The sequence below is a fragment of the Colias eurytheme genome, chromosome 13 (assembly GCF_061535395.1).
Source record: "Colias eurytheme isolate Ceu_HAF_F1 chromosome 13, ilColEury1 Martin Lab GWU primary, whole genome shotgun sequence".
Lineage (NCBI taxonomy): Eukaryota > Metazoa > Arthropoda > Insecta > Lepidoptera > Pieridae > Colias > Colias eurytheme.
Genome location: NC_142992.1, coordinates 7,680,008 through 7,693,286, shown reverse-complemented (window position 1 = coordinate 7,693,286; position 13,279 = coordinate 7,680,008). Strand labels below are relative to the sequence as shown.

At 31.8% G+C, this 13,279-nt stretch overlaps 3 protein-coding genes across 5 annotated transcripts in view; all 3 read right to left on the bottom strand.

Annotated features, from left to right (window-relative positions):
• Positions 1–1,506, bottom strand: part of S6KL (ribosomal protein S6 kinase like) — a 53,628-nt gene extending 52,122 nt beyond the window's left edge. Inside the window, exons 1-3 of the mRNA XM_090108593.1 lie at positions 1,301–1,506; positions 976–1,088; positions 304–532 (exon numbers count right to left, since the gene is read on the bottom strand). Coding sequence (XP_089964719.1) covers positions 304–532; positions 976–1,088; positions 1,301–1,390 — 432 coding nt within the window. The 5' untranslated portion in view covers positions 1,391–1,506. The remainder of the gene's footprint in view (positions 1–303; positions 533–975; positions 1,089–1,300) is intronic.
• A 1,447-nt stretch (positions 1,507–2,953) lies between these two features.
• Positions 2,954–5,046, bottom strand: LOC149903522 (uncharacterized). Its single transcript, XM_090108498.1, has 2 exons — positions 4,933–5,046; positions 2,954–4,840 (listed from the first exon to the last, which is right to left on the bottom strand). The coding sequence occupies exons 1-2, from the start codon at positions 5,044–5,046 to the stop codon at positions 2,954–2,956; spliced, it is 2,001 nt and encodes a 666-aa protein (XP_089964624.1).
• Positions 5,047–5,329: 283 nt separating this feature from the next.
• On the bottom strand, positions 5,330–12,727 carry Ppat-Dpck (Bifunctional Phosphopantetheine adenylyltransferase - Dephospho-CoA kinase). 3 transcript variants are annotated; one of them, XM_090108716.1, is made up of 10 exons: positions 12,139–12,727; positions 11,901–12,070; positions 11,603–11,786; positions 10,711–10,887; positions 10,142–10,290; positions 9,324–9,521; positions 8,671–8,759; positions 7,476–7,641; positions 6,729–6,911; positions 5,330–6,098 (listed from the first exon to the last, which is right to left on the bottom strand). In XM_090108716.1, exons 1-10 carry the CDS (start codon positions 12,227–12,229, stop codon positions 5,907–5,909), a joined length of 1,599 nt encoding a protein of 532 aa, XP_089964842.1. In that variant the 5' UTR covers positions 12,230–12,727; the 3' UTR covers positions 5,330–5,906. The 3 variants fall into 3 exon arrangements, with proteins under 3 accessions (XP_089964842.1, XP_089964844.1, XP_089964843.1); XM_090108718.1 differs by having other exon boundaries at positions 12,410–12,726; XM_090108717.1 differs by having other exon boundaries at positions 12,414–12,726.
• Between the last annotated feature and the right edge of the window lie 552 nt (positions 12,728–13,279).

The following is a 13,279-nucleotide window of genomic DNA, read 5'->3' as shown; positions in this document are numbered from 1 at the left end:
TTAACCGAATCGCCAATTATCCAAATTGTCCTAATAAATTAAAAATATGAATAAGTAATATAATTCCGTAATACTATGTACTGCTTCTTTTCTAAGTAGTATTGTATCTACAACTGTCTTTGAAAATATTCATTAAGCCTATTCTATATTTTGTTTAACAGTTGGTTTTTCTTGATAGTTTTACGAAGATTGTTATTAGTCTACATCCGATTATCTGAATCATATTGGCGTTCTTCTGTATTTTAGTAGAGGAACAGTTAAACAAATAAACATTCACATTTATAATAAGGAAGGATAGCGTACCTGTGATTTGCTCAACACTTTTAACGCATACTCTTTGTCTTCAGCAATTTTCCTCACTTTAAAAACTTCACCAAACGCACCTTTAGCTATTGTTTCAACTATTTCAAAGTCTTTTTGTAGGAGATCAGTTGATATTGGGAATTCTGGAAGAAAAATTGATTCCTTATGTGCAACAGGCCAAGCAGTCTTACTTGCTTCTAATGGACTATTTAATGTTGATTCATGCCACCTGAAATAAAGAGATATTGTATTTTATAAGTTTATTTAAATAAAATCAGTTTTTGTGAATGGGTATTAATTATCTATCTTTTTTAATTATCTGTAGAATTCAATCATTTACATGGTTGATGGTATTCATTGCAGGACCCATTTAACATCTTGATACCTGATTTGATGTGTGAACTTAATTAAGTAAGCTTCTACACTCTGAACTTTTAAGATAAAGACAGCATTAAAATATTTGCATTTATATTTTCTAAGAAAGCCAAATGTAAACATATGATTTAAAGTATAATTCATAATGAAGAATGCAATTAAAAACATTGACTGTTTCTTTGTAAATTCACAAGTGGTGCACCTACAGCTAATGAACATGCCCAAAACAATAACATACACACAACACGTGCGATTTAATTTCGTAAGAATGGTAACGTTCAAATTTATAACACTAACCTTCGTCTGGAAACGCGAGACCAAGGCCGAGATGCGCTATACACCGAATGGTTGCTAGTTATGCTAACGAAGGAGCGTCCGCTGAGGTTACCGACGAAATGGGACAAACTGAACTGTACGTATACAAACAACAGTAGTTATCACACACTTTCCAAAACAATAAACAAGAGCAAACGTCAATATCGACCAAACTGTTTGTTGTTAAACAAAATGCAAGTAAGCAACGATTTAACATAGTCATCAATCGAACAACAAAGCGTTTTGTTATGTTACGTATGTTCAGCTGAGAATGACATTAGCAAGTTTTCATTTGATCGCAGATTACCTGACTCGTAAAAGCTGGGCCGTCGCGGGTTGTATAAACTGATTGCTTGTGGTTCCTGCGTTCTGAACTTCTAGTATGCAAGTTTCCCATTAAACTCACTTAATATATAATATTTTTATAATAACATATCTAATTTATTTTTGTTTTAAATTAAAACCAACAATCTACTATAATCCTTCCATCAATCAACCGTAGTTCCACCCACCATAGACAATTTGCAAAATACAAAGGCAAGATATTCCCATAGAGCATAGTCTACACACAGATAAGCAAAAACATAGTAGATTAAAAAAGTAACATAGTCAAAACAACTAACATATTATATATTACTAGAGGTCCGCCCCGGCTTCGCCCGTGGTACATATTTCGCAATAAAAGGTAGCCTATGTCCTTTCTCGGGTATCAAAATATCTCCATACCAAATTTCATGCAAATTGGTTCAGTAGTTTAGGCGTGATTGAGTAACAGACAGACAGACAGAGTTACTTTCGCATTTATAATATTAAGTATGGATTAGGGACACATTCAAAATCGAGCAGCAAAATTTAAATTTATCAATTTTTGATACCTCTTTTTGGTACCTCGCTTTACATTATTGTAAAGCGTGAAAATTTCACCGTATTTTAACAGTCTTTTAAATATTTATTACGTATGGATAGCATGGTCTTCTGTAAATAATTCATACAATAAATCATTTTTATACATATTCATTTTTAATTTCATTCATATAAAAATAATAATATTAACTACTTACAATAAAAATCTATGATACTATGATGATACTGAACAGTTTAACCGTGATCCATAAACTACGGCCAATGCAGATTTTAAACGTGGATAATATTATTTTATGATAGGTAATTGAATACTATGAATATTCTCGTGCTTTACCGACTGTGCGTTTCATGAAAGAAACGAATCTTCAATGGCGGCCAAAGCTGATACTGACATATGGTAGGGTCAGTAGAAAATAAAATAAAAATAATGTAAATGGATAATTGAAATGAAATGAAATGAAATGAAATGAAATGAAATGAAATAAATTTATTTGTCCATTATATGATTTACAATTAATGTACGACAGTGGGTCCCAAACTAAGTGAAATACTTGTGTCTTGGGACCCTGAGTTGCGCTTCTTGGTTATATACATATGTTATGGACAGTAGAAAGTTAACAAGTAGGTAAATAATCTAATGTAATGGAAGTTAATACAATTAATAAAAAAAAAAAAAAAAAAAAAAAAAATTAGTTTTAGCCATGTTTTAGCTAAAAATTTGTTTAAGCTACCTATTGCATAGCTTTTATCGCGGGCCTTGAGCGCGGGGGCTGAATCCAGAAATTCCGTAACGAAAAAACCTCACGCTCCCCACTCCGTCGGGCACGGAGGTGTGGCTTGAAGGCATGCGCATGCTATACAATTACTTTACCGCGTCAGTCCCCAGTCTTTTTTCTATTATGGCCGGTTTACACGGGCTTAATATCTAAGTGCTTAGTGCTTGTCACTAATACCATATTCCAGTGTGTGAAACTGTTAGTTCAAAGTTTAAGTTCTTACTTTCTACTAGAGCCTAAGTGTAAGTGGTTACATCGTAGGTACTGGTCAATGATGAGGGCAATTATTGCGCCTTAGTTAAGTGACAAGCAATAAGCTCTTAGTACGGAGCTCGTATAAACCGGGCGTTAGTTACTTTATACCAAAATCTCATACCTGAGATGTATTCTATTATAAATACAAGACCACAGCCGCCAAGAAGAAAACAATAACACTGAAATATTCCTTTCAGATCATTAATTCCTAAAGCCTTGACAGGCGCGTCCTCTTTAATATCATTAAATCGGTATTCCATCCATTTATTAATTAAACCAGCTTCGAATAGAGCTAACATATATTTATTGTATCTTTCTGTTATTGGTGAGTGTTTTGGTAATATCATTTGAAGATAGTGACTGTGTATTCTGTCTTGTCTCGCTACATGCAAATACTGCTCTCCTTTATCGTTTAACCAATTCCTTTCCAAATAACGACCAAAAGCACAATCAATTATACAGAATCTTTGACTATCGTTTTTCAAACGATTTGGACAAGTAAACATATTTTGTACAGCAACCACTTTACTGTTAATTTTCCTAAATCGCTCTTCATTATCAGGTAACACCACGTCTGGCGACGCAATTCCTTCTATCTTATAATCTTTAGCTAAAATATCTTCAAATGTATCAACCTCTTTTCCCTTCTTTAGAACAGAAAATAAAGATATGATTGCGGCTTGTGAAGAAAAATTAATAACAAAGAAACACCAAATTGCTATTGATAGAAAAATTCTAAAACTACCTCGCTTCGGTGGTTTATGCAAACTAATTGAAAGTACAGTTCTAAAGCAATTGACGAGATCTTTTCCAAGCTGATCTAATGTAAATGTTTTCGTTTGTTCTATAGTAAAGATAACAAATGCTATCCAAGTGCAGAAGAAGCAGAGCAAGAACTCGATAATTATATTATAATTATTTGTAAATAAATTGCTATCAAATACATCGGTTTCAAAATCGGCCCGATGAGACATGAAACATACTCCACTATGCGCAAAGGGCACGGTGTTATCCACTTCGACAACCATTATATCAAATTGATACAACGGTACTAAGTTCAAGTCTCTTTTCCTTTGTGTAAAATAGACAATTTCTCTAATATTCATTTCGTAATTGAATGTATCGTATAGCATATCTTTGTTAATGGAAATATCTATTGTAAAATTCATAAGTCTTGCCATCGTATTCCAAATATTTCCATCTCTTTTACGCATAAAATAAGACCCATTGCCAAGATTGTCAATTTCCAGAAACGGCTTAATCTGTACAGCGAAACCGATCATGGTATAGTTGTGTAAATCCTTGCTTACATCATGAAATAGTTTGAGATCCTCTACAGCCTCCTTCTCGCCGTATTTGATAGAATAGGTTTCAAATCCGATGCAGGTTCCTAGGTTATTTGTTCGGAATTTTGAATGCAATGAGACGTTATAGCAACTCAGCTCACATTGAAATCCATTTTCAAAACTTCTAACGGGTATCGAAACTTTTCTTGTTGTCCAACAACCAAAATTATTTTCGAGCATAAAATATTCGCTTATATAAGGATTGTAATAAGATATATACATAACTTTTTCTATATCATCATACTGCATTATTATAGCGTTAATAGCTTTAAAATACCAAAAGGCAAAAAATATATTTGCGATTGCAAGTTTGTCATATGGAAAATGATAGAACAAAATAACGTTTGCAAGCGGATGCCAGTACGGCAGAGTAACGAGTTTAAGCATAGCATTTTCAAATTGTTTTAATGTATAGCAATTAAGAACTATAGTATTTGAAGGGTATGGTACGACATCTTCTATTTGTTCATCTATTTTCTCAATATCCGTTACAGTAAAACAGACGTTCATCCTTTTCAATTCTATGTACAGTTGGTCTGGAAAAACTCCAACAAAGAGAAATATATTTCTTCCATTGGGTTGTAAGTTCTTTGTAATGACCGTACTCTGCAAAAAAATAAATAAGAAATTAATAAAAAGAAATGACAAACTTTATCATTATAATTTTCGTACTAAATATAATCTTTAAATATACTCACAAGCATTTCAATTTTTTGTTTCTCTATATCATAACTTTCATCTTGTATACTTATACTTCCAAATGCGTAATTGATCGCGTTTAGCATAAGAATAATTTTTATTATCTCTTTCATGTTATTGTGGGTAGAGCCTAAATGAACATGTAAAAACCCCTGATCACTTATATATAAGGATCCGAATGCAATTATTATAATGTAGAACCATCGAATTTAGATAAATGTGATAGATAATAATTTTCATCAAATCAAATAAGCTTAACTTTCACGAAACTTCAGAATTAAGAACAAAATATTATCATATATTATTCAAACTTAATAACGTTAATGTACCTATATGAAAATAAGGCAACACTAGTTTAGGAAATTGGTAATGACTGATTAAAAAATAATGTTTTTAAACAAACACCATATTATATTGCTTTATTTAATAAAAAAACAAGAAAATATTAAAAAAATAGGTACTTAATTTATAATGTTTTCCCTTATCATTAATGGAAACAAAATGTAAAAGGCTTAAGTATTGAATATTGGTTTTCACAGAATTTTGCCGGGAAGGCATTTTATAAGGTTGTTGCTTACATAATAGTTCTTTGAGACATTATTTACAAATTTACTTAATCAAATACAATAATATAGCCCGCCTAATTTTCACACACAAAAAAATGTGAAAGTCATTAATATTATTTGGCCCTGCAATAAAATATTATTTTGAATAACATAATTCTCTAAATAATTTTACTACAGATTATTATATGGCAACACTGAGTTGTTTAAAAATACAATAAAACAGAACTAGTTTTGTCCATTATATCAATACATGGTATCATCTGCTATATTTATTTTTCGTGATAGAATCAAATGCAATAATAATTATTTATTTAATACAACCACTACCACACCTCGACAGACCTCCTACCAAAACCAATAGTTTCTCAAAGAAGTTAAATACACATAAAATAGTATAACGGTAAACGTTATTCCCTAAGATACGGTTGTAAATTTTCCCAAGCGCGATCTATTTGCTGTTGGGTGTATTCATAACTCCAGTACGGGCTAAAAACAATATTGGCCATTGCAATTTGTTCCGAGTTCGTTGGTTGCGCATCCACGCGTTGCCTAGCTTCTTCTTCCGTTTGATTGTTTCTCACTTGCAATCGTTTTATTGCCTGCAATTAAACATAAATAGAGGTATGTAATAATTATAAGCAAGATTTAATTTATATATTACAATACAAGGTATAATATATAATTTACTAGCTGCGCTCCGCGGTTTCACCCGCGCGGCTCCGCTCCTGTTGGTCTTATTGTGATGATATATAGCCTATAGCCTTCTTCGATGAATGGGATATCGAAAACCGAAAGAATTTTTCAAATCGGCCCAATAGTTCCTGAGATTAGCGCGTTCAAACAAACGAACTCTTCAGCTTTATAATATTATGTATAGATTAGCCTCGTCGTTTCGTCGCATACACTTATATACATATCGCATACATATTATACAGTTGTCAGTATACCTATACAGTTTTAATAATAATCTTCTTAATATACTATTATAAAGGCGTAAGTTTGTAAGTATGGATGTATGGATGTTTGTTACTCTTTCACGTAAAAACTACTGAACCGATTACAATGAATTTAGCACACATATAGAGGGTAACTTGGATTAACACATAGGATAGGTTTTATCCCGGAAATCCCACGGGAACAGGAACTATGCGGGTTTTCCTTTGAAAACGCGGGCGAAGCCGCGGGCGGAAATCTAGTAGAGAATACATATACATGTAGATAGTGTTTACCTCCTCTGGTGGTATAATAACAGCCCACAATTGGTGACAGTACTCGTACCACTTGGCGCGAACCATGACTGCAGCTTCCATCACCACCACCTTGTAACCCTGTTCCCCAAGTATTCTTATCCTATTCCTTGCCTCCTCTATAATCGCTGGCCATACTGTCTGGTTCAGTCTTTCTAATTGACTCTGGTTAAATTGTACAAGTATTTTTTTTTTAGCTAAGAGAAATTAAATCCTAGCTGTTTTTTATCTTGTTTATGTGCTCAGATAATATTTTATATAAAATCAGAAAATTGGTATTTAAAAGGGAAAGTTGCATTGAATTAAGTATTATTTTTGCTATTATAAAGAAATAAATAGAGAAAGAAATCATAAAACTAGTAGAGTTTGGCCAGCCAAAGCTGAACCCAGTGTTTTTTGTAGCGGCCACACTATGGAATGTCATCATGGCGTTTCGGCGTAGTTAGTTGTCAGTTTTGTTGAAAACGGTTCAAATAAGCTTTAATAACGTTTAAATCCTGCTGTGTTGTGTACCTAATGTACCTATATATACTATGATCACCTCTAAGAAAATCAAAAGTATCAAAATGTTTTTTTCCTACAAAAGCCGATGTTACCGGGTCCATATTTTTTAAATTTTCCGCCTTTTACTGGGTTCAGCTTTGGCTGGCCAGACTCTACAAACAATACACTTCCTCATTTTACTTTAATAGTTAATAAAAAAATACCTTTTAATCAAAAATATCTAACCTTATCACTAAATACAATCTGGCCCAGTTTCCTCCTGTCCACCTCCCCATCTGGAGTGATGATATCACTCCCAAACGTCTCTGCTAACGTTCTATTCAATGGCAAGCCTGGTTTATACAAATCGTGTGCGATTAAATCACAATTTACTACGGCAGCACCTTTTAACCTAAAATTATATTAGATTACTTTTTATTTTAATTCACAGCCTCAAGCCTGTCTATAAAATCATTAATTTGTTTGTTGATCAAACCGTTAAAAGTAATTTATCTCAGTAAACACGAATGAAAATAGAGCAATTAAAACCAGAGAATTTAGTCTTGCATGCATAATGCATTGTTTATTCTATGATGGATAAACAATCATGGCAGTTTGTTTTGACTAGAATTAGTAAAAAAAAATCAGTAGAAATAACAATATAAAACTATCTAAATTGGTTGTTAAGAATAAAGAAATAAACGGGGATAGAGCTGGAGCAAAGTATTATTAATTTTTTTCCCTTTAAGGCGTTTGTCCACTACAAGGAATTTTACGGTCCGGCATTCCGATTTTTTACGGTCCGGTGTGGCATGAAAAAACCGATGAACTGCTTGTGCACCTGTCCGTCTTTACTCGGATCAGTGCGGTACAGTTCAAGGAAGTATGGCGGTATAATGCTATCATAAATGATTGTTTTCGCATTTTACAAGAAACGAGTAAAAATATAGAAGGTGAAATATTATATTACTTCGTTATAATAAAAAGTAAAGTTCCGTAAGAGATTTAAAATGCGTGTTTCACTTATTTATTTTAATCGGTGACGAGGAGCTAAATCTATTCCCACTTGAACTTTAACTTACCAACACTTACTTAGATAATAATTATAGGTCAATGCTTGGTCAATGTATATAAAATAACAATACCGACTTCTCAAATCTCATTGCCAGCTAAAAGAAAGTAAAACAAGAGCTTGCTTTCAATTGGCATATGCAATAAAAAGAGTAAAATCCAAGCAAATGGGCACTCGAAAACAATTATACCTACAGCGACTCGTAAACTCAAAAAACCATCCGGAATAGGGAAAAGTAAAATGTCGGACAGTAAAATTACGTATAGTGCACAAGCTAGTATTTAGATTAATTGCGTGCCATACCGGACCGTAAAAAATCGGAATGCCGGACCGTAAAATTCCTTGTAGTGGACAAACGCCCTTACTCACCTTATTTTTTCCGTAATATTACTTTTTCCACTCGCAATACCTCCAGTGAGACCAATCACATATGGCGTTTTAGGAATGTTCGGATTTGGCTGAAAGTAATCATTGTTAATACTTTGTATAGAAAATATATGCGCGAGCAAAGCAAAGAACAAAACAAATGGTCAAGCAAAATTAATCTGTATAGAGATTAAAAAAAATTTGGAAAATCCAAAAGTGCACGCCTCATAATTTTTTTTTAATAAATATTTATTAATTATTATTTTTGTTTATTTAATAACAATTAAACCACATCGAATCAGACCCTGAAAAATGAAAGGGTTCTATTCCTGAGCATACTCAAGCGTAAGAGAAAAAAAAAGACTCGATTAGTAAAGTATTTCGGTCGCTATCGTGTTAACAAGAAAAAGGATCCGCACATACAGACACACGGACGTCCAAGACAGAACTTTTTTAAACTGTTTTTTAACTAGTTTAAATAACAAAAATGACATCAAAAATATCATGAACGTTAAAAATAGTGTTTTTTCTTAATATGTGTGTGTATGTATTATCTTACAAATGCAATGTATGATACATAAAGACATTTTAAGTTTGAAAAATCAGATGTTTTTTATATTTTATAAAATAAATGCGGTATAATACAAAAAATATACCTGTGGTGGTCTCAACATAGTACCAAGAAGTCTCCTCCTTTGGTTACTAGAACTCAATTTAGCCTCCTCCTCCAAAGAACGCATATCATCTTGTGCAAGACCTATAATGTATTCGTCTAACGGTTGCAAGTTATTCTCTTTCCTCTTATCATTTATCTTCCCTACCGCCCGTGCTGTTTCTTCGCTCACTACTATTAACTATAAATAAAAATAATTTGGTTAAAAGTGCTGTAAAGTTCTATGGAGATTTTTTTATATACACCCACTATCCCACTATCCGTATACTAAGCGAGAAGAAACTTGTAGTCTTGCATACACTGATTACGTAAAAAATACTTAAACAACAAAATTACGTCCAAAATTTTTTGCTAAATTTTTCCTTGAAATTCATGGTTTGTTCTCTAGTTTCGCGCAGCCGGCATATGTAACGCTAATCTAATGTGAGCATTTTGTCTATGAAAACATAATATTAAACGATAGCTCACGTGCGGGTGGCAAAGCTGGGCGGGTTGCTTGTTTTGGGTGTACACAAAGGTCAAAGAGTTTAAGAATTCATCTACATATTTGAAAAAAAATGCATCTGGAATTTAACAAGTAGTTTTTACGTACTCAGCTCCATTGAGCTTAGAATACCGACAGTGGGACACCCTGTATATATTAAAATAAACATGCAGCCAACATCTCTCGTGTATTCTTTTAAACAGACTAAAATATAAAAACAAGCAAAGGGAAAAAATTGATTGTAGGTGGGGATTGACAGTAATTCTATTCCTTAATTTTTTTTTTCTTCCTTATTTAAAAATGCTTTTATAACTTACTTGAATCTTAGGATCATCCTTAGTTGGTCCATACATATCCTGAATTGGGAGGACATTGTATTCTAAATCTGGATTTATGTCAGTTAGAAAATCATGGACTGCTTTAATTCTCTTTTCAACGGGTTCTATAAGCTCCCATAATACCTTAGCTGGAACAATAAATAAAAAAAATAATAATGAGCATGTTGTTTATTATTGTTTAAAATTTTTTAAAGCGACTTAGCGATTATGAAACTATTTGCGACAAAATATTTTAACATGAAGAAAAATTTTAAAGATGAAGTTTTTAATTTACTTAATTTTGAATTGTCTTTTTCTTCAACTTTGAGATAACACTTTTTTATATGTTTAAAACAATAGCTTATCTTTAAGGTGAAATCAGTTAATCTGTTGTACAAAAGTTCACTTATTATCAATTTTAGTACCCAACATCAAATATAATAATTTCATGTACAAGACTGAGTTACAACCTTAACACAGATACTAATCAGATAGCCAAATCAGAAAATCCAACTTAATACCTGAATAGTTATGAAATTAAAACTGAAAAAGCATTAAGTAATTCTTACTTTTAATCATATTTACATCAGTAACTCCAACTGTGACATGCTTCTTTGCCCTTAAAGCTGCTTGGGACAAAAGTATTTTGTGTCCATTGTGAAGCCTATCAAATGTCCCACCCAACGCTACATAGTCATAAGTTTTTACAGACTGACTGACGGAACATTCACCATTATTGTCACTATCTGTAAAATAAAAAAAAATGTGTGCGTGTACTAGTGTACACACGTAAGAAGTGAAACTTATTTTTCAAAAAATAATTTATTTTATGCAACTTTACAGAAATACGTCGAATCACGCGTAGTAGGGATAAGAAAAAGATGGCGCGTAACGGAAAAATGTCACGCGTAACGAAAAAATGTTACACTAAATTATTTTTTTCCAACCCCGATAAAGAAGTTTCACTTCAAAATCACAATTTTAATGAAGTTAAGTCAAAAATAAATTATTTGTATTAGTACACATTATAAAACTCATTATTAGCTACTAGCTGTTCCCCGCAGTTTCACCTGAATTGCTCCGCTCCTGTTGGTCTTAGTGTCATGATATATAGCCTATAGCCTTCCTCAATAAATGGGCTATCTAACACCGAAAGAATTTTTCAAATCGGACCAGTAGTTCCTGAGATTAGCGCCTTCAAACAAACAAACAAACACTGTGCTGCATCTAAAATAAGGCATAAAAATACTGAAGCTGTTGAATAACCAGCTCAGAAAAAACTTCAAAACTAAGCCATTTTATTTAAAAAGAATATTATTCTAAAGATTTGTGTTTATAAGTACTGTTGTTCATTAAAAGTAAACCATAAACTTGGTCTTGACTTTATTTTTTACTTCTTGATAATTCTTATTATATTAAAAGTATTCTAATTTTTTCACTAGTATAATATTTTAAACTTACCAATCATTAATGTTTGATGGTCCTTATTCAAATTTGATACAGCTTGTTTCAGTCCTTCTAGATGTTTATCTAAACTACTTTCATATAATATTAAGTCAATTGCATGATTTGTTTTGATTTTCTGTTGATCTTCTATAGGTTTGAGCAATAATCTTACATCTATACTTGAAGTTTGTACTGCAGCCTGTAATATGATATATTTAAGGAAAAAAAATATATATTTTATATAAAAACATCAATATTTCTCAATTGGTGGAATATCATACATTACTTAGTATAAAGTACTGAGAAAATTTACCTTAGAATAAATATTTACTATCTGCTTATTTAAAACAGATAGAGAATTCTCCTTTCCATCCAAATATTTTATGTACAGTATATTTTTTACAAATCTTGATGATTTTAAACAGAAATTATATGTTTTCGCAGCACTTGATACAAACAATAATCCGTTAGCAGCCATTGCATCTAAAAATTAATATAAAAATCAGACTGAATACAATCAAGAAGATTATGTATCTGACTGGAACACCTACCTGATACATGACTTTTCATTTTCATTAAATATGCTATTGTAATTGATAGAATAATAACAGCAACTGCTACAGTATAAAGTTTGTTGTACATTACTGCACTAAACAACAAAATTTGTCAGCTAACATAGTACTGTTTTAAGATATTAAGATATTCCATTTACCATGATAAGATTAATTATTACTAAATGAATATACAGACAATAATTACAAGGAGAACCCCCTTCAAATGATATTTGTAAACTGTCACCTGATGTCTATGAAGTTTACTTACTTACACTTTGCACTTTGAACTGAGAGTTAGGTTAGTAAATAGCAGGTAATTATTTTAATCCATAAACATTTATAAACACTATACGTCAGTTGTGATAAGTAAGTAAATTTAAATACATAAGATTATCAGCAATTTAGATTGTGGAACTTCATTAGCATTAAACTTTAAAACATATAATATAATATTTCTTTTTTTATACCAAAAAAACATGAATTATTTGTAATGATAAATAGAATAATTTTTAATAAGTTTTAATTAATTTATATTACGGACGAGAAACGAAAATTCAATTATCTAAATAATAGCTACTTCAAGTTTCAACTGTCATAAAACATATGTAGTATGACATTGACATATTATGACAAATGACAATTATTGACATTATTCATTTTTTCTTCGAAAGATTTAATGACCTGGCTACGAGACTTTTAAGCCAAGTCTTATTCTTGATCACAAAATATGTTCAATGAGATATTTTTCCTTCCTTTGTCCTTATATAACTTAGAAGAGTGGCAGTTTTATTTGAGTACAATTCTGCCAATGTGTATTTACACGTTATTTAGATCGTTACAACCGTTACAACCATTGAGATAATATTCCTACGTATGGAGGAGACACCACGAACAAAAACTGTGCGCCATTTTTTTGCTCTAACTAAGTTTTAAAAATTATTATCTAGGTACTTACCAATGAAAAGTTATGTTAGTCACTTTTCCGTATTATTTGTATTATTTGCGCAATATTCGTAACACACACGAAGGCATATTTGATGCGTTTTACTTTAATACAAATAAAAAATGAGCGTGCAGTTAAGCCATAATTATGGCTTATGTTGAGCGTAACATAAGTGATGTAGGCGGTGTCGTCTCC

Coding starts and splice junctions, on each gene's coding strand:
- LOC149903522 (XM_090108498.1), bottom strand. CDS start 5,046: ATGAAAGAGATAATAAAAATTATTCTTATGCTAAACGCGATCAATTAC. Junction 4,841..4,932: donor AACAAAAAATTGAAATGCTT/GTGAGTATATTT, acceptor ATTTTTTTGCAG/AGTACGGTCATTACAAAGAA.
- Ppat-Dpck (XM_090108716.1), bottom strand. CDS start 12,229: ATGTACAACAAACTTTATACTGTAGCAGTTGCTGTTATTATTCTATCA. Junction 7,642..8,670: donor AATATTACGGAAAAAATAAG/GTGAGTAAGGGC, acceptor ATATAATTTTAG/GTTAAAAGGTGCTGCCGTAG. Junction 6,099..6,728: donor TTATTATACCACCAGAGGAG/GTAAACACTATC, acceptor GTTTAATTGCAG/GCAATAAAACGATTGCAAGT.